This window comes from Oncorhynchus clarkii, chromosome 2 (assembly GCF_045791955.1).
Source record: "Oncorhynchus clarkii lewisi isolate Uvic-CL-2024 chromosome 2, UVic_Ocla_1.0, whole genome shotgun sequence".
Taxonomy (NCBI): domain Eukaryota; kingdom Metazoa; phylum Chordata; class Actinopteri; order Salmoniformes; family Salmonidae; genus Oncorhynchus; species Oncorhynchus clarkii.
In genome coordinates this window covers 83179434-83200902 of record NC_092148.1, presented here as the reverse complement: position 1 = coordinate 83200902, position 21469 = coordinate 83179434, and the positions used below count along the sequence as shown (strand labels likewise).

At 43.5% G+C, this 21469-nt stretch overlaps 1 protein-coding gene across 6 annotated transcripts in view; it reads left to right on the top strand.

Annotated features, from left to right (window-relative positions):
• Positions 1–21316, top strand: part of LOC139375080 (suppressor of tumorigenicity 7 protein homolog) — a 134451-nt gene extending 113135 nt beyond the window's left edge. For 2 of the 6 annotated variants that reach the window (XM_071116546.1, XM_071116529.1), the window contains exons 5-15: positions 1889–2004; positions 3528–3603; positions 5186–5340; positions 5722–5819; positions 6556–6670; positions 7054–7126; positions 7446–7548; positions 15711–15861; positions 16427–16519; positions 18557–18699; positions 20980–21314. In XM_071116546.1, coding sequence (XP_070972647.1) covers positions 1889–2004; positions 3528–3603; positions 5186–5340; positions 5722–5819; positions 6556–6670; positions 7054–7126; positions 7446–7548; positions 15711–15861; positions 16427–16519; positions 18557–18699; positions 20980–21075 — 1219 coding nt within the window. In that variant the 3' untranslated portion in view covers positions 21076–21314. Of the gene's footprint in view, positions 1–1888; positions 2005–3527; positions 3604–5185; positions 5341–5721; positions 5820–6555; positions 6671–7053; positions 7127–7445; positions 7549–15710; positions 15862–16426; positions 16520–18556; positions 18700–20979 lie in introns of all 6 variants that reach the window. The other 4 variants (XM_071116558.1, XM_071116537.1, XM_071116510.1 and 1 more) reach the window with 3 other exon arrangements.
• The last annotated feature ends 153 nt before the right edge of the window (positions 21317–21469 follow it).

The window sequence follows — 21469 nt, the reverse complement described above, 5'->3', positions numbered from 1 at the left end:
CCACCGCCCTCTTTCATTCTCGATCTCTCCACCGCTCTCTTTCATTCTAGATCTCTCCACCTCTCGCTTTCATTCTCGATCTCTCCACCTCTCTCTTTCATTCTAGATCTCTCCACCTCTCGCTTTCATTCTAGATCTCTCCACCGCTCTCTTTCATTCTAGATCTCTCCACCTCTCTTTCATTCTAGATCTCTCCACCTCTCTCTTTCATTCACCATCTCTCCACCGCTCTCTTTCATTCTCGATCTCTCCACCTCTCGCTTTCATTCTCGATCTCTCCACCTCTCTTTCATTCTAGATCTCTCCACCTCTCTCTTTCATTCTAGATCTCTCCACCTCTCTCTTTCATTCTAGATCTCTCCACCTCTCTCTTTCATTCTCGATCTCTCCACCTCTCTCTTTCATTCTCGATCTCTCCACCTCTCTCTTTCATTCTCGATCTCTCCACCTCTCTCTTTCATTCTAGATCTCTCCACCGCTCTCTTTCATTCTAGATCTCTCCACCGCTCTCTTTCATTCTAGATCTCTCCACCTCTCTCTTTCATTCTAGATCTCTCCACCGCTCTCTTTCATTCTAGATCTCTCCACCTCTCTCTTTCATTCTAGATCTCTCCACCGCTCTTTTTCATTCTAGATCTCTCCACCGCTCTCTTTCATTCTAGATCTCTCCACCTCTCGCTTTCATTCTAGATCTCTCCACCTCTCTTTCATTCTAGATCTCTCCACCTCTCTCTTTCATTCTCGATCTCTCCACCTCTCTCTTTCATTCTAGATCTCTCCACCTCTCTCTTTCATTCTAGATCTCTCCACCGCTCTCTTTCATTCTAGATCTCTCCACCGCTCTCTTTCATTCTAGATCTCTCCACCTCTCTCTTTCATTCTAGATCTCTCCACCGCTCTCTTTCATTCTAGATCTCTCCACCTCTCTCTTTCATTCTAGATCTCTCCACCGCTCTTTTTCATTCTAGATCTCTCCACCGCTCTCTTTCATTCTAGATCTCTCCACCTCTCGCTTTCATTCTAGATCTCTCCACCTCTCTTTCATTCTAGATCTCTCCACCTCTCTTTCATTCTCGATCTCTCCACCGCCCTCTTTCATTCTAGATCTCTCCACCTCTCTCTTTCATTCTCGATCTCTCCACCTCTCTCTTTCATTCTCGATCTCTCCACCTCTCGCTTTCATTCTAGATCTCTCCACTGCTCTCTTTCATTCTAGATCTCTCCACCTCTCACTTTCATTCTCCATCTCTCCACCGCTCTCTTTCATTCTCCATCTCTCCACCTCTCACTTTCATTCTAGATCTCTCCACCTCTCTCTTTCATTCTAGATCTCTCCACCGCTCTCTTTCATTCTAGATCTCTCCACCTCTCGCTTTCATTCTAGATCTCTCCACCTCTCGCTTTCATTCTAGATCTCTCCACCGCTCTCTTTCATTCTAGATCTCTCCACCTCTCGCTTTCATTCTAGATCTCTCCACCTCTCTCTTTCATTCTAGATCTCTCCACCGCTCTCTTTCATTCTCGATCTCTCCTCCTCTCTCTTTCATTCTCCATCTCTCCACCGCTCTCTTTCATTCTAGATCTCTCCACCTCTCGCTTTCATTCTAGATCTCTCCACCGTTCTCTTTCATTCTAGATCTCTCCACCTCTCTTTCATTCTAGATCTCTCCACCTCTCTCTTTCATTCTAGATCTCTCCACATCTCTCTTTCATTCTAGATCTCTCCACCTCTCTCTTTCATTCTAGATCTCTCCACCTCTCTCTTTCATTCTCGATCTCTCCACCTCTCTCTTTCATTCTAGATCTCTCCACCTCTCTCACTCCCCCCAGACTTTTAGTAGGACCATGCACATTATTCTGACCGTGTGTGTGTGTGTGTGTCTACCAGGTATACGTGGGTGACGGGCAGAGAGCCACTCACGTATTACGATATGAATCTCTCGGCACAAGACCACCAGACCTTTTTCACATGCGACTCTGACCACCTCCGGCCAGCTGACGCCAGTAAGGAACATGCACACATCGCCCAGAGACGCACACATCGCCCAGAGACACACACATCGCCCAGAGACACACACATCGCCCAGAGACATCGCCCAGAGACACACACATCGGCCAGATCACCCAGAGACACATATATCGCCCACATCACCCAGAGACACACACATCACCCAGAGACACACACCAAGCCCACATCACCCAGAGAGACACACATCGCCCACACACACATCACACACATATCACCCAGAGACACACACATCACACACATATCACCCAGAGAGAGGCCCAGAGACGCCCACATCGCCCAGAGACGCCCACATCGCCCAGAGACGCCCAGATCGCCCAGAGACACACACATCACACACGTCACCCAGAGACGCACACGTCACCCAGAGACGCACACGTCACCCAGAGACGCACACATCGCACACGTTACCCAGAGACACACACCCACATCTCCCAGAGACACCCACACATCACCCAGAGACACACACACACACACACACACAAAGCACCCAGAGACACACACACACAAAGCACCCAGAGACACACACACACACACACACACACACAGCACCCAGAGACACACACACATAGCACCTAGAGAAACACCCAAAGACACACACACACAGCACGGAGAGATACACACACACAGCACCCAGACACACAGCGCCCAGACACACACACACACACACACACACACACACACACACACACACTCACAGAGACACACACACACCCAGAGACACACAACACCCAGAGACACACACACATAACACCTAGAGAAACACCCAGAGACACACACACACACACACACAGCACCCAGAGACACACACACACACACACACACACACACACACACACGTCACCCAGAGACACACACACACATCACACACGTCACCAAGAGACACACACACACACAGCAACCAGAGACACACACACACACACACACACAGCACCCAGACACACACACACACACACACACAGCACCCAGAGACACGCACCCAGAGAGAGACACACACACACACAGCACCCAGAGACACACAGCACCCAGACACACACACATAGCACCTAGAGAAACACACACACACACACACACAGCACCCAGACACACACTCAGAGACACACACACACACACACACACAGCACCCAGAGACACACACACACACACACACACACACAGCACCCAGAGAGACACACACAGCACCGAGACACACACACGCGCACACACAGCACCCAGAGACGCACACACACAGCACCCAGACACACACAGACACAGCACCCAGACACACAGCACCCAGAGACACACACACACACACACACACACACACACACACACACACACACACACACACACACACAGACACACACACACTAGCACCCAGAGACACACACACACGCACCCAGAGAGACACATACCACACCCTGTCACTCACCCCATCTCCAGGGAGGTGTGATTCATGTTCACAGGTAGTATCATACCTCTGACCTCAATAACACTTACTAATGTGCGTGTGTGTTTTTAGTAATGCAGAAAGCGTGGAGAGAGAGGAACCCACAGGCACGAATCTCTGCTGCACACGAATCCCTGGAACTAGAGGAGTGAGTAGTTCCTTCTTTCACCTACACAGATGCTGTGGAACATGGTTGGCCTCAGTTCACTCATGCATTACTTGAAAATAACCTATTATTTTTCTGAGGAATCTTCAATGAGGTCTCTTCAACTCTTCCTCAATTGAGGTTGTATCAACCCCACCTGTATACTTTTGTATATACAGACTGACTATAAAGTGTGAGATATACACACACACACACACACACACATAACATTTTCACAGCCTTTCAGATACTTTTTTTAGGGGTCAACGGCATCACAATTTATTCTCCTTTGTGCTTAGTGTGTGGTCTTCCCCTGTTTCTCCCTCCAGCTACACTACATGACCAAAAGTATGTGGACACCTGCTCGTCAAACACCTCATTCCAAAGTCATGGGCATTAATATGGAGTTGGTCCCCCCTATTGCTGCTGTAACATCCTCCACTCTTCTGGGAAGGCTTACCACTAGATGTTGGAACATTACTGCAGGGACTTGCTTTCATTCAGCCACAAGAGCATTAGTGAGGTCAGGCACTGATGTTGGGTTAATCACCAAATCGGCCTGGCTCGCAGTCGGCTTTCCAATTCATCCCAAGAGTGTTCGATGGGGTTAGGGTCAGGGCTCTGTGCAGGCCAGTCAAGTTGTTCCACACCAATCTCGACAAACCATGTCTGCATGGGCCTCGGTTTTTGCACGGGGGCATTGTCATGCTGAAACAGGAAATGGCCCTTCCCCAAACTATTGCCACACAGTTGGAAGCCGAGACTCCACTAGAATGTCATTGTATGCTGTAGCGTTAAGATTTCCCGTCACTGGAACTAAGGGGCCTAGCCCGAACCGTTATTCCTCCTCCACCAAACTTTACAGTTGGCACTATGCAGTTGGGCAGGCAACCTACTCCTGGCATCCACCAAACCCAGATTCATCCTTCGGACTGCCAGAGGGTGAAGCGTGATTCATCACTCCAGAGAACACGTTTCCACTGCTCCAGAGTCCAATGGCGGCGAGCTTTACACCATTCCAGCCATCACTTTGGGGCGGCAGGTAGCCTAGTGGTTAGAGCGTTGGGCCAGTAACTGAAAGGTTGCAAGATGGAATCCCAGAGCTGACAAGGTAAAATCTGTGGTTCTGCCCCTGAACAAGGCAGTTAACCCACTGGTCCTAGACTGTCATTGCAAATAAGAATTTGTTCTTAACGGTCATGCCTAGTTAAATAAAGGTTACATTTTAAAAAATGTAAAAAAAAAAAAAAACCTTGGCATTCAACAAGCTTACCACTTTACAACTGAGCCGTTGTTGCTCCTAGACGTTTCCACTTCACAATAACAGCACTTACAGTTTACCGGAGCAGCTGACTTGACGACCGGACTTGTTGGAAAGGTGGCATCCTGTCCAACAACATATGGAGATTGCATGGCTGTGTGCTCGATTTTATACATTCGAATCCACTCATTTGAAGGGGTGTCCACATACTTTTGTATATATACTCAATGTTGTCTTCCTCTCCTGTGTTGTCTTCCTCTCCTGTGTCGTCTTCCCAAAAAATTATTTTCACTCTTTTCCAACTGGTCTGTCTTGTCCTGTTAGCTGTGCAACAGCGTCCATCCTGCTGGCAGAGGAGGAGGCCACCACCATCGTGGAGGCAGAGAAGCTCTTCAAACAGGCCTTGAAGACAGGAGAGGGCTGCTACAGACGCAGCCAACAGCTTCAACACCATGGTGCACAGTACGAGGCACAGCACAGTGAGTAGAGTACAAACAAACACAGTCAAACACACACACAGTACGAGGCACAGCACAGTGAGTAGAGTACAAACAAACACAGTCAAACACACACACACACAGCCAAACATACACACAGTTGAACCTACAAACACAGCCAAACATACAGTTGAACCCACACAGACAGACACAGACAGTCAAACATACACACAGTTGAACCTACACACACAGTCGAAAAGATTACGCATGCACCTGGTTGGAAACACAGACGCACACTCTCAAACACTTACATATATACGCAAATAAATCTATTAGTGTGTGTGCTCGGATGTGTCTGTGTGTGTGTGTGTGTCCATGTGTGTTATACCAGCTGAAATAACTTTGCTGCGGTGTTTCTCTCAGGAAGGGATACCAATGTTCTGGTTTACATTAAGAGGAGACTTGCTATGTGCTCTAGAAAGCTGGGCCGAACCAGAGAAGCTGTCAAAATGTTGAGAGATGTAAGTACAGTATACACCAAGCCACCAGGAGGTTACGGACCAATCCCCAATCCTACTGTAGTTCCCACTGAACTTGAATTGTCTGTTAGATCAGCATTGATGTCGGGGGGAACTACGGGGGGAACTACGGGGGGGGGGGGGGGGGGCGAAGTGAAAATGTGACTTTGGTAAAAGTTAGGATTTGTCTAATTTTTTACATGCCAATGTTTTCAATCACTATAAATTTGTATGATAAATGTAACAAAAACATGTAACGAAACAACAGTGGTGGCAGGGAGCCTAGCATCGGTAGGTAGCCTAGCATCGGTAGGTAGCCTAGCATCGGTAGGTAGCCTAGCATCGGTAGGTAGCCTAGCATCGGTAGGTAGCCTAGCAGTTAAGAGCATTGGGCCAGTAACTGAAAGGCTGCTGGTTTGAATCCTCCAGCCGACTTTGTAAAAAATCTGTCTGTGCCTTTGAGCAAGGCACCTTCATTTGTTCCGCATGTCGCTCTGGTTAAGAGTGTCTGCTAAATGACTGAAATGGAAATGTACAGTATGTTCTGCAGCCTCAGAACATAGAGGTCTGGGTCTGGAGGTAGCCTGGTCCCAGATCTGCTGCTGTCATCTCTTATTGCCATGACAAGGTCTGGCACCAGGCTAGGTTTGAGGCTTTGTGGGACTGGGCGGGGTTACTAAAGTCTGTTGTTTTACTGCCTGTCTGGTATTACATGTAACAACAGTTGTATGTTTTCCAGTTAATGAAGGAGTTCCCTCTCCTCAGTATGTTCAATATCCATGAGAACCTGCTGGAGTCACTGCTAGAGCTGCAGAACTACGCAGACGTACAGGCCGTACTAGCCAAGTACGACGGTAAGACACACACACCTCTTAAAGTTAAAAAAGTTAAACGTTAACTGTTGCTCATTGGTCCATGACCAGACATTCAAGAGACACCTGTGCAGTGCTAACAATGTCACTGTGATTTTATTTCTGGAGATGAGACATAAGTTTGAATGACAGACATTACATAACAAAAGTCATAAATATAAATCATTAGATAATAAAGTCTACATCCAACCATTACCATATGACTTAAATTAAAATGACCCTGTATTTTAGTGGAATCCTGTAAACCCTCCAATACCTTCAGTAAAAACCCTTAGGGGCCCTATTCTTTCCCTGTCTAGTGTAAATGTCTTCTAGTTAAGTGGAGGAAAAAGAACACTGTTGATATGTGCTTTGTCTCCCCACAGATATTAGTTTACCCAAATCAGCAACAATATGCTACACAGCAGCCTTGCTCAAAGCCAGGGCGGTATCAGACAAGTGAGTATCCTTTTACTACTGTTACAATGGCACCAAGTGATTCACATACCTGAAGTAGTATTTCAAAGTTAGCCTGGGGATATTCGTGTGACAGAGAGAATGATATTGAGTGATTCTGTTTTGAAATGGGTTAGGGCATTTTAAAACACCTCCTAGATATCCTAGTTCTGCATATAAGACTGAGAGGATTCCATTTATCTTAGCATAGTAGCCCCTATGACTGCAGGTACACACACACACACACACTACACTTTCACATACACTCAATGACCCACATTCTTACACACACACACACTGGTGTCCCGTGTTCCCCATGCAGGTTCTCTCCAGAGGCAGCGTCAAGGCGAGGGTTGAGTACAGCAGAGATGAATGCTGTAGAAGCCATACACAGAGCTGTGGAGTTCAACCCACACGTCCCCAAAGTAAGACACAACAATGGAGCTACATTCGTAACACTGTGTCATGTCTTTACTATCATTAACTGAAGACTGATAGTTTTTTATCAAAGATTCTCTGTAATTAGTTATTACGCGATTAGACTGATTAATCATGTAACCGTAATTACTACGAAGTCGGGGCACCAAGGAAAAATATTCAGATTACAAAGTTATCATTTCCTAAAATAACTTTTTTGATATTTTATCTGATCAATTAGTCTTCAAATTAATTAATTATTTACATTACCTCACATTAGTCTCATTCCAAACGTCGTAAATTGTTGGTTATCTGCACAAACCCAGTCTTCAGTATGAGTCCATACATCAATTGTCTTAAATAATTTATTTATTACTAACTAAGTAATTCACATCAATTGTCTTAAATAATTTATTTATTACTAACTAAGTAATTCACAGAAATGCATAAACAAACAGTAAATATGGTTACAAGAAATGATAGGAGAATGTGCCCTAGTGGGCTAAACCGGCATGGCGGCTTGTTAGACAAAAGGGAAGTGGGGGTCGACTAAGAAGTCACTACAGAGTTAATAATTGTAACAAATGAAATGCTAATCCTTTGCACATGAACGCTCACTCATTCGGCAACAATTGCAATCACTATATATTTACACTCAGTGTGTCGTCTTGATCGCTGGTGAAAAGTTAATTTCTTTTTTAGACTAGTCCATCTCTCTCCCTCTCAGTAGTGGTTAGAGGGGATTGTTCAGAGTGACACTCGTTATAGAATGGATGTTTCGGCAGTTGTCGTTCTTCCCGTTCAATGATACCGAATTCCTAGCTGCAGACTAGTAATGAATTGTTCTTGTTCTTATTCTTATTCTGTCGGTATCTATAGTCTAAGAGTTTAACCACGTGGTATGGTTAAAAGATTCAGCAATGGTCTACAACCTTTGCCCTCCTAATGGAGAAAAACATGGTCTGCAACCTTTAGCCATCTCGTAATTGAGGTAAGCTCGGTCTGCTGATCGAAAACCCGAGTGGGGGTTTTATTCGGAAGGGCCGAAGAGGGCTGTCCCAGGATGTCTGACCCTAACTGGGCTCAGGGGTGGTCCAGGATGTCTGGCCCTAACTGGGCTCAGGGGCGATCCTCTGATTTAGTTAAAATCAAAAGGGAATTGTATTTTTCTTCATTAAACAGTCCAAAGTCATATTACACAATTATACAAACAGTATCATACTCACTCATTCATCTTATACAACAATTAGATGTAAACCTCATATCTGAGACTATTATATAAACAGCGTTATGGTAATGTGGCCACACCGTCTCCCATGAGCTTCCCAAGTTGTGACAAACGGACCAGTTCGTAGCTGGATTCTTCACCGATCTTTTATACTTTCTCTGGAACATGAAATTTGTTCGTACCTCAAGTTCTGTGAGGTGGAAGAAATTCCTTTGTGCTCCATGAAAATCTACTCTCTCTATACTGTGTGTCCACAAGGAGGTCTTCTCAGGAATTTACGACCTGTGACCACAGCAGCCTAGTTGAAGGAGGCAAGGGGGAGGCAGGGAGAGGGGGATGGGGTTGCTAAACCCAAAGAGGCCAACGTCATGACAACTGCTAGTAGCATTACTACAATGGTTACTCCACTAAAAGTTTTGCGATTATGCTGCAGGATTTAGAGGTAATTTGTTGTTTAGTACGGTACCCTGCATCACCACTTAATTTCTCCAGACCAGCGCAAGGACAGTTAAAGCACTGATTACGCTTTTGGGTCCAATTGTGTCTCTGACAATGAATGGGCGACATAAACCTAAATAGAAAATGATAATTGTGTACGACTTCAATATTACTTACTAAAACTGTTGTTACACTAAGGTTTTTAACCATTTTATTTTGGTCTTACTGTAGTACTGTAGGCCACTCCCAACAGGGCATGCTGTACAGTGCCTGAGTGGTGCAACGGTCTAAGACACTGCTACAGATGCTGGTCCAATACCCGTGCCGGCCTTGACTGGAAGACCCATGAGGTTTCTCTCCCTCTAAAAACAGAAATAAATCATTCTAAAAAAACTAATTAGCTTTCTTTACAAATTAGTAACAATGTGTCACACCATGTTCAATAATGGACTTTTTCTTGCTCATTTTACGTTATTTTACAACTAAAACAAAGCGATTATTATTGTTATTATATTATTATTATTATTATTAATTTAGAATGATATAAAAGCCTGTTGGATATTCTCACAGATGTATTATTAACCCTGTTATTAGCAGGACAATATACATTGGTCATATTGTTCATGGCTCCTGAGTGGCACACAGTGGGATTGCCTTGCAGTTCTCCAGCTGTATCCACTGAAAGCGTTCAAGGCACGAGAGCAGGGGGCATGGGATGGGCCGCTGAACCGTGCACAGAAGACCGACCTAGCCCATGGGGAAGGGAAGAGGAGGGAGGGGGTGGACCCCCACTTTGTCACACTGGGTAGGACAGAGCAACACTTTAAGGGGCATTGCACTAATAATGGAGCTGACTAGGGAAACTTTCCCTCTGTTCTTAGTGCCAGTCTGCACGTTCAAACTAAAACAATGTAACTAATAATGGCATCTTTATGCTTTCATTAATAAAATAATGATAAAAATACTCTTTCAAAATGCAGATGTTTGTTTATTTAGTTATGGGTCCATAACGAATGACTATGGGAATAAATATCACTGAATTACAGAAATATTGGAACAAAGTTGTTTAATGAAGGTAAACAACTTGTTGCTTACTAGAAAATACTCCTTCAAACACATATGGTCACGTTGTACAGCACCATTATGGCTATTAGCAGGTAGCTGGACTTGCCTAGAAGGAGGGTAGGGGGAGAATTCTATCATCAAATGTATTTCTTATTTAGGTTGGCTGTATCACAACTGGTCTGTGATTGGTTGCAATTTCAGTTGTTTAAAGGCACATTCAACTTAGTGTATGTAAACTTCTGACCCACTGGAATTGTGATACAGTGAATTATAAGTGAAGTAATCTTTGTCTGTAAACAATTGTTGGAAAAATTACCTGTCATGCACAAGGTAGATGTCCTAAATGAATTGCCAAAACTATAGTTTGTTAACAAGAAATTTGTGGAGTGGTTGAAAAACTAGTTTTAATGACTCCAAGTGTATGTAAACTTCTGACTTCAACTGTACTACTACTACTACTGTAGCACCACTATGACGACGACTCCTACTGTAGAACCCATTACTACTACTACTACTGTAGCACCACTATGACGACGACTCCTACTGTAGAACCCATTACTACTACTACTACTACTGTAGCACCACTATGACGACGACTCCTACTGTAGAACCCATTACTACTACTACTACTGTAGCACCACCACGACGATTCCTACTGTAGAACCCGTTACTACTACTACTACTACTACTACTACTACTACTACTACTACTACTACTACTACTACTGTAGCACCACTACGACGACTCCTACTGTAGAACCCATTACTACTACTACTACTACTACTACTACTGTAGAACCCATTACTACTACTACTACTACTACTGTAGAACCCATTACTACTACTACTACTACTGTAGAACCATTTACTACTACTACTAATACTATTACTACAGAACCCATTACTACTCCTACTACTACTACTGTAGAACCCGTTACTACTACTACTACTACTACTACAGAACCCATAACTACTACTACTACTTCCATAGCACTACTACTATTACTATAGTCGACCTCTACTACAAATACTACTGTAGCACTACTACTGTAGCACTGTTGCTACTACTACTACTACTGTAGCACCACTAACAACTACTACTGCAGCCAGTGGTGGAAAAAGTACCCAATTGTCATACTTGAGTAAAAGTAAAGATGCCTTAATAGAACATTTCTCAAGTAAAAGTGAAAGTCACCCAGTAAAATCCTATTTGAGTAAAAGTCTAAAAGTATAAGTCACTTATAATTCTGTATATTAAGCAAACCAGACAGAACCATAACATGTAAAAGCGGATAGCCAGGGGCACAGTCCAACTCTCAGATATAATTTAGAAATTAAGCATGTCTTTAGTGAGTCCACCAGATCAGAGGCAGTAGGATGACCAGGGATTTTATCTTGATAAGTGTGTAAATTAGACCATTTACCTCTCCTGCTAAGCATTAATAATGTAACAAGTACTTCTGGGTGTCAGGGAAAATGTATGGAGTTAAAAGTACATTATTTTCTTTCGGAATGTATTGAAGTAAAAAGTAAATAGTTAAGTACAGATTCCCCCCAAAATTACTTAAGTAAAAATACTTGAAAGTACTACTTAAGTACTTTACACCACTGACTATAGCACCACTAGCAACTACTACTACTGTAGCACTACTGCAGCACCACTAACCTCAACTACTACTACTACTACTGCAGCACCACTAACCACTACTACTAATGCAGCACCACTAACCACTACTACTACTACTACTGTAGCCCTTCTACTACTACTACTGCAGCACCACTAACCACTACTACTACTACTACTACTACTCCTGTAGCACTACTACTACTACTACCACTACTATTGTAGCACTACTACCACTAACCACTACTACTACTACTACTACTACTAATGCAGCACCACTAACCACTACTACTAATGTAGCACCACTAACCACTACTACTACTACTACTGTAGCCCTTCTACTACTACTACTGCAGCACCACTAACCACTACTACTACTACTACTACTACTCCTGTAGCACTACTACTACTACTACTACTACTACTACTACTACTACCACTAACCACTACTACTACTACTACTGCAGCACCACTAACCACTACTACTACTACTACTGCAGCACCACTAACCACTACTACTACTACTACTACTGCAGCACCACTAACTACTACTGCTGTAGCACTAATACTACTACTACTACTACTGTAGCACTACTACTACCACTACTACTACTACCACTAACCACTACTACTACTACTACTACCACTAACCACTACTACTACTAACCACTACTACTACTACTAACCACTACTACCACTACTACTACTACTACTAATACTACCACTAACCACTACTACTACTACTACTACTGTAGCACTACTACTACCACTACTACTACTACCACTAACCACTACTACTACTACTACTACCACTAACCACTACTACTACTACTACTACTACTACTACTCCTGTAGCACTACTACTACTACTACCACTACTATTGTAGCACTACTACCACTAACCACTACTACTACTACTACTACTACTAATGCAGCACCACTAACCACTACTACTAATGTAGCACCACTAACCACTACTACTACTACTACTGTAGCACTACTACTACCACTACTACTACTACCACTAACCACTACTACTACTACTACTACCACTAACCACTACTACTACTACTACTACTACTACTACTACTACCACTAACCACTACTACTACTACTACTGCAGCACCACTAACCACTACTACTACTACTAACCACTACTACTACTACTACTACTACTACTACTACTACCACTAACCACTACTACTACTACTACTGCAGCACCACTAACCACTACTACTACTACTACTACTACTACTCCTGTAGCACTACTACTACTACTACCACTACTATTGTAGCACTACTACCACTAACCACTACTACTACTACTACTACTACTAATGCAGCACCACTAACCACTACTACTAATGTAGCACCACTAACCACTACTACTACTACTACTGTAGCACTACTACTACCACTACTACTACTACCACTAACCACTACTACTACTACTACTACCACTAACCACTACTACTACTACTACTACTACTACTACTACTACCACTAACCACTACTACTACTACTACTGCAGCACCACTAACCACTACTACTACCACTAACCACTACTACTACTACTACTACTACTACCACTAACCACTACTACTACTACTACTGCAGCACCACTAACCACTACTACTACTACTACTACTACTACTACTACTACCACTAACCACTACTACTACTACTACTGCAGCACCACTAACCACTACTACTACTACTACTGCAGCACCACTAAACACTACTACTACTACTACTACTGCAGCACCACTAACTACTACTGCTGTAGCACTAATACTACTACTACTACTACTGTAGCACTACTACTACCACTACTACTACTACCACTAACCACTACTACTACTACTACTACCACTAACCACTACTACTACTAACCACTACTACTACTACTGCAGCACCACTAACCACTACTACTAATGCAGCACCACTAACCACTACTACTACTACTACTGTAGCCCTTCTACTACTACTACTGCAGCACCACTAACCACTACTACTACTACTACTCCTGTAGCACTACTACTACTACTACCACTACTATTGTAGCACTACTACCACTAACCACTACTACCACTACTACTACTACTGCAGCACCACTAACCACTACTACTAATGCAGCACCACTAACCACTACTACTACTACTACTGTAGCCCTTCTACTACTACTACTGCAGCACCACTAACCACTACTACTACTACTACTCCTGTAGCACTACTACTACTACTACCACTACTATTGTAGCACTACTACCACTAACCACTACTACTACTACTACTACTAATGCAGCACCACTAACCACTACTACTAATGTAGCACCACTAACCACTACTACTACTACTACTACTGTAGCCCTTCTACTACTACTACTGCAGCACCACTAACCACTACTACTACTACTACTACTACTCCTGTAGCACTACTACTACTACTACTACTACTACTACCACTAACCACTACTACTACTACTACTGCAGCACCACTAACCACTACTACTACTACTACTACTACTGCAGCACCACTAACTACTACTGCTGTAGCACTAATACTACTACTACTACTACTGTAGCACTACTACTACCACTACTACTACTACCACTAACCACTACTACTACTACTACTACTACCACTAACCACTACTACTACTAACCACTACTACTACTACTAACCACTACTACCACTACTACTACTACTACTAATACTACCACTAACCACTACTACTACTGTAGCCCTTCTACTACTACTACTGCAGCACCACTAACCACTACTACTACTACTACTCCTGTAGCACTACTACTACTACTACCACTACTATTGTAGCACTACTACCACTAACCACTACTACTACTACTACTACTAATGCAGCACCACTAACCACTACTACTAATGTAGCACCACTAACCACTACTACTACTACTACTGTAGCCCTTCTACTACTACTACTGCAGCACCACTAACCACTACTACTACTACTACTACTACTCCTGTAGCACTACTACTACTACTACTACTACTACTACCACTAACCACTACTACTACTACTACTGCAGCACCACTAACCACTACTACTACTACTACTACTACTGCAGCACCACTAACTACTACTGCTGTAGCACTAATACTACTACTACTACTACTGTAGCACTACTACTACCACTACTACTACTACCACTAACCACTACTACTACTACTACTACTACCACTAACCACTACTACTACTAACCACTACTACTACTACTAACCACTACTACCACTACTACTACTACTACTAATACTACCACTAACCACTACTACTACTACCACTACTACTACCACTACTACTACTAACCACTACTACTACTACTACCACTAACTACTACTACTACTACTACTACTACTACTACTACTACTACTACTACTACTACCACTAACCACTACTACTACTACTACCACTAACCACTACTACTACTACTACTACTACTAACCACTACTACTACTACTACTACTAACCACTACTACTACTACTAACCACTACTACTACTAACCACTACTACTACTACTACTACTACCACTACTACTACCACTAACCACTACTACTACCACTACTACCACTACTACTACTACTACTACTACTACCACTACTACTACTACTACGACGCTTATAATGGTGCTACTTGAATGCTGATCGACGTTCTCCTGGTTGTAAGAACTGGTATAAAGTTGCATTTAAAAGTATGTTTCTGTTGTGCATTTTATATTGTACTTACTGACTCTCTCTCTCTCTCTCTCTTTCTCTCTCTCTCTCTCTCTCTCTTCCACAGTACCTGTTAGAAATGAAAAGTTTAATACTGCCTCCAGAGCACATTCTGAAGCGAGGGGACAGTGAGGCCATAGCCTACGCCTTCTTTCACCTGCAGCACTGGAAGAGGGTGGAGGGGGCCCTTAACCTGCTGCACTGTACCTGGGAGGGCAGTGAGTAACACACACACAACATCCGCTTTACCTCATACGCCATAACTTCATTGTGTTACACATTGCCTTTACTCTGTAACACACACTTGCACACATTTTCAGGGCAGTGAGTACAATACACATTTTCAGGGCAGTGAGTACAATACACATTTTCAGGGCAGTGAGTACAATACACATTTTCAGGGCAGTGAGTACAATACACATTTTCAGGGCAGTGAGTACAATACACATTTTCAGGGCAGTGAGTACAATACACATTTTCAGGGCAGTGAGTACAATACACATTTTCAGGGCAGTGAGTACAATACACATTTTCAGGGCAGTGAGTACAATACACATTTTCAGGGCAGTGAGTACAATACACATTTTCAGGGCAGTGAGTACAATACACATTTTCAGGGCAGTGAGTACAACACACATTTTCAGGGCAGTGAGTACAACACACATTTTCAGGGCAGTGAGTACAACACACATTTTCAGAGTTCTCTAATGGTGCACTACACTTCTGAGCTGAACATGAAACCTTTGTACCTATTCTGACTGCTGTGTCCTCTTTCGTCCCCAGCTTTTAGAATGATCCCCTACCCTCTGGAGAAAGGACACCTCTTCTATCCATATCCCATCTGCACCGAGACCGCAGACAGAGAGCTGCTACCAAGTAAGAGACGCTCTGGATTCAACTGTGTGCGGTGTGTTGACTTTCTGTATTTCTCATGTGGAAGCAGTGTTTTGTGAGGTGTCTGTGTACAAATCAAATATTATTTGTTACATGCTTGGTTAACATCAGGTGTAGACTATCAGTGAAATGCTTACTGACGGCCCTTCCCAACAATGCAGAGAGAAACAAATGAATAGGAATGAATAAATAAATAATAACACAAGGAATTTAATACACAATGATTAATGATAACTTGTCCACAGTGCATTGGGAAAGTATTCAGGCCTTCACTTTTTCCACATTTTGTTACATTACAGCATTATTCTAAAATGTTCCCTCATTAATCTACACATAATACCCCATAATGACAAAGAAAAAACAGGGTTTTAGAAATGTTTGTAAAGTATTCACACCCTTTATTCAGTACTTTGTTGAAGCACCTTTGGCATTGATTACAGCCTTGAGTTTTCTTACGACGCTACAAGCTTGGAACACCTGTATTTGGGGAGTTTCTCCCATTCTTCTCTGCAGATCCGCTCAAGCTCTGTCAGGTTGGATGGGGAGCGTTGCTGCACAACTATTTTCAGGTCTTTTCAGAGTTGTTTGATCGGGTTCAAGTCTGGGCTCTGGCTGGGCCACTCAAGGACATTCAGAGACTTGTCCCGAAGCCGCTCCTGTGTTGTCTTGGCTGTGGGCTTGGGGTCGTTGTCCTGTTGGAAGGTGAACCTTCACCCCAGTCTGAGGTCCTGAGCTCTCTGAAGCAGGTTTTCATCAAAGATCTCTCTGTACTTTGCTCTGTTCATCTTTCCCTCCATCCTGTCTAGTCTCCCAGTCCCTGCCACTGAAAAACATCCCCACAGCATGATTCTGCCACCGCCATGCTTCATCCTAGGGATGGTGCCAGGTTTCCTCCAGACATGACGCTTGGCATTCAGGCCAAAGAGTTCAATCCTGGTTTCATCAGACCAGAGAGTGAAAAACATCCCCACCGGCCTTTTGGCAAGCTGTCATGTGCCTTTTACTGACTGACGACTGACCACTCTACCATAAAGGCCTGATTGGTGGAGTGCTGCAGAGATTTTTGTCCTTCCTTCTTTGTCCTTCTGGAAGGTTCTCCCATCTCCACAGGGGAACTCTGGAGCTCTGCCAGATGACCACCTCCCTGACCAAGGCCCTTCTCCCCCAATTGCTCAGTTTGACTAGGCGGCCAGTTCCAAGAAGAGTCTTGGTGGTTCAAAACTCCTTCCATTTAAGAATGATGGAGGCCACTGTTCTTTTTAACCTTTATTTAACTAAGTCAGTTAAGAACTAATTCTTATTTTCATTGACAGCCTAGGAACAGTGAGTTAACTGCCTTGTTCAGTGGCAGAACGACAGATTTGTACCTTGTCAGCTCAGGGGTTTGAACTTGCAACTTACTAGTCCAACACTCTAACCACTAGGCTACCCTGCTGTCTGGGGATCTTCAATGCCCCAGACATTTTTTGGTACCCTTCCCCAGATCTGTGCCCCGACATAATCCTGTCTCGGAGCTCAACGGACAATTCCTTCAACCTCATGGCTTGGTGTTTACTCTGATATGCACTGTCAACTGTGGGACCTTATATAGACAGATGTGTGCCTTTCCAAATCATGTCTAATCAAGTTGTAGAAACATCTCAAGGATGATCAATAGAAACGGGATGCACCTGAGCTCAATTTTGAGTCTCATAGCAAAGGGTCTGAGTACTTGTGTAAATGAGGTATTTATTTTTTTACATTATTATTTATTGATACATTTGCAAAAATGTCTAAACCTGTTTTCGTTTTGTCATTGTATTGTGTGTAGATTGAGAATAAAACATTTTTAAAAATCTATTATATAATAAAACTGTAACGTAAAACAAAATGTGGAAAAAGTCGCGGGGGTCTGAATACTTTCCGAATGCACTGTACACGGGGTACCAGTACCGAGTCAATGTTCAGGGGTATGAGATAATACTGTGTGTGTGAATAAAGTATGTACAGTGTGTTGATGAACTCTCTCTCATGTGGAAGCAGTGTTTCATGAGGTGTCGGTGTATCCTAAGAAGGAGCTGCCGTTCTTCATTCTATTCACGGCTGGTCTCTGCTCCTTCACCGCCATGCTGGCCCTGCTAACACACCAGTTCCCCGAGCTCATGGGAGTTTTCGCTAAAGCGGTGAGTCTCCTGCACCGGTCGCTTTCACACTCGCGCACACATACCAGTTCCCTTTCTAAGCCAAGTCCCCATCCCCAATAAGGTTATTTGCATTCAGATTCTTCATAAGGTGGCCATTCATTTTGTTGCGTTCTTCTGAACTGTACAGAGGTTGTCATTGAGCCATTTTTGTTTTGACTGTAACAACCATAGATTTGCTTTTATCTGAAGTCTGGATAGCAGGAGACTAGGCAAGCTCTATACAAGTTGATGCAAGGTCCTATATCAATACAAGTTGTTGTGGATCAGTGGTGATGCAGGGAAGGAAATGTGTAAAGGAAGCAGCTTCAAACTATTGAATCCAACCCCTAGAACCTACACAGGCCCTCTCCTATCTACCAGTGGAGGGCATTCTCCTCGACGTGATGTACTTCCTCAGCAGGCCTGTGCTGTCTGTGCTGCCACTCCCCTGGAATGTGTGTGAGCTCATCGCTCTGCTCCTGGTGTGACTCTATCAGCAGCTACCATCTCCTCTGCAGGGGCTTGCTCTGCTCTGTTCTGGCCCTGTTTTAGTTGGGTGCTGATGACACACACACACTTTACATACTTTATTTGAATCCACAAATCACATTACAGTCGAGAATGATTCCAACATATCAAAGGTCACGGATATCTGGACATAGAAAGCACCTTCACCATGAAGCTAGGCTGCCCATGAACGCTACAACGGCGCAGTACCTCGCTAGCTGCTTTGCCTTTGTCCTATGTAGCCCTGCAATCTGAAGGATATGTACTGTCAGCCTGTTTCCACTTGACAAGGGGCTTAGCAGCAAAGGTATGCTTCATGTATGTGTCAAAGCAACCTACTTCCAAATTAGTACCCCCTTCTGGCCTCCCTCCACAACAACAATATGACATATTTGGTATTCAAGAAAACACAACACATCTTCATCAGCCTCAGCCTCCTCTGACGAGAATCTTTGAATATGCACTGAATACTGCCTGTTTCATCTCACTAGCTATATGGTCAACGAGGCGGTCATGTCTAGATATGTGAGGCGGCAGGTAGCCTAGTGGTTAGAGCGTTTGGCCAGTAACCAAAAGGTTGCTAGATCGAATCCCCGAGCTGACAAGATAAAAATCTGTTGTTCTGCCCCTAAACAAGGCAGTTAACCCACTGTTCCTAGGCCGTCATTGTAAATAAGAATTTGTTTTTAACTGACTTGCCTCGTTAAATAAAGGTTACATTTGTACTGGTCCTTATATGAATAGAAACCATTAACAATATCTGCAATATACTCTATTACATCATGTGAGATACAAAACAGATCATGGTTTGCAGGGTACCAGAGTGCTAGGTTGTATTTAGTTGGTAGAACCTGCATCCTCGCCTTAATGGTAAAGGTGAGTATGTTCTTGCCAATAGAAACATTCTGGTATACGTAATAAGAGACAGAATGATCAGACACACTCTGATCCACTTCCAATACTTCAAAGACAAACTAATCAGCATCTGGTTTACATGCAAGGGTAGAGGCACAGTTCCTGCCTTTCTTAAAGTAAGCACTGATCTAATATGATTGAATGGATGAAAACATGACTTGGCTTTCACCTATCGAATCATGTCAGATCAGTGGGTTCTCCCAAGGAAAGACGGAAGGAAGTAAAGGTGCATCTTCAAAGCATTGGAACAGGGCCTCTCTCCCTCTTAGCATGTAAACAAGGTGCTTGTTCCACCTCTCTCCATCTCTCCCTGACAGCCTTTTATCTGCTATCAGACAAAGCCAAACCTCCATCACCCTCAATCCCTCTGAGGGAGCCCCTATCCCCCACACTGCATGTTGCCAAAACACATCAGAGAGGAGAGAGAGGGATGAGAGCGAGGGTGGTGTGAATAGAAAGAGAGGGAGCAAAATAACATCAGAGGGGAGGAGGATGAAGGAGAGATGAATGGGGAGCTGACAGAGAGTCCACTACCACTCTTAGGAGTTAGAGCACAGTCAGTAGTCAACATACCTGGTAGACAAGTTCTGGTTCTGCCCCATTGAGCACAGTACCTAAACTGGCATCCTATGGTGCTCCTATCATGGTCCTCTAGCTATCATTTGAGGCCAACGACAACCCACAGTAGCTACCTTGAAATGCGCAAAGCTTCAGTAAAGATGGGTACATTCTCAACTGGAATGTTATGGTGCACCTATCTACATACAGTACCTTGACATGTTCAGGAAGAAATCTGGTTGCAATGGTTCCACTAGGAATTGGCGTGTGTGTTCTAACATCATGTCTCTCTGTATGTAGTTTCTTAGCACCCTGTTTGCTCCTCTGAACTTCATCATGGAGAAAGTGGAGAGCATCTTGCCATCCAGTCTGTGGCACCAACTCACACGCATCTGACTGGACTAGACTGAACCAGACTGACTGACACACCCTTTGTGCCAAGATCATGGATTAGACGGACAGAGAGGATGGAAGAGAAGAGAAAAGGGAAACATTCTGAATCGGTTTTGACTTTATTTGATATGTTCAATTTTGTTTTCAAATCATGTAAAAAAAAATGTTTTTTTGTTGTACAAAAAAAAGGTGCTCAATTGCCATCATTAAAAAAGTGAAAAAAATACCAAAATAAAGGACTATGTGTATTGCTGCAACTTCTACTACACAATTTAGATTGTCAAGCATATATCACAACTGTAATAAATATTCCTGTGGGCCATGGAACATAAATGGCGGTCAGGTGACTAAAGCATGTCCTGGAACTGGCTGGTTGAGGACAGGGGTGTATGGTCAG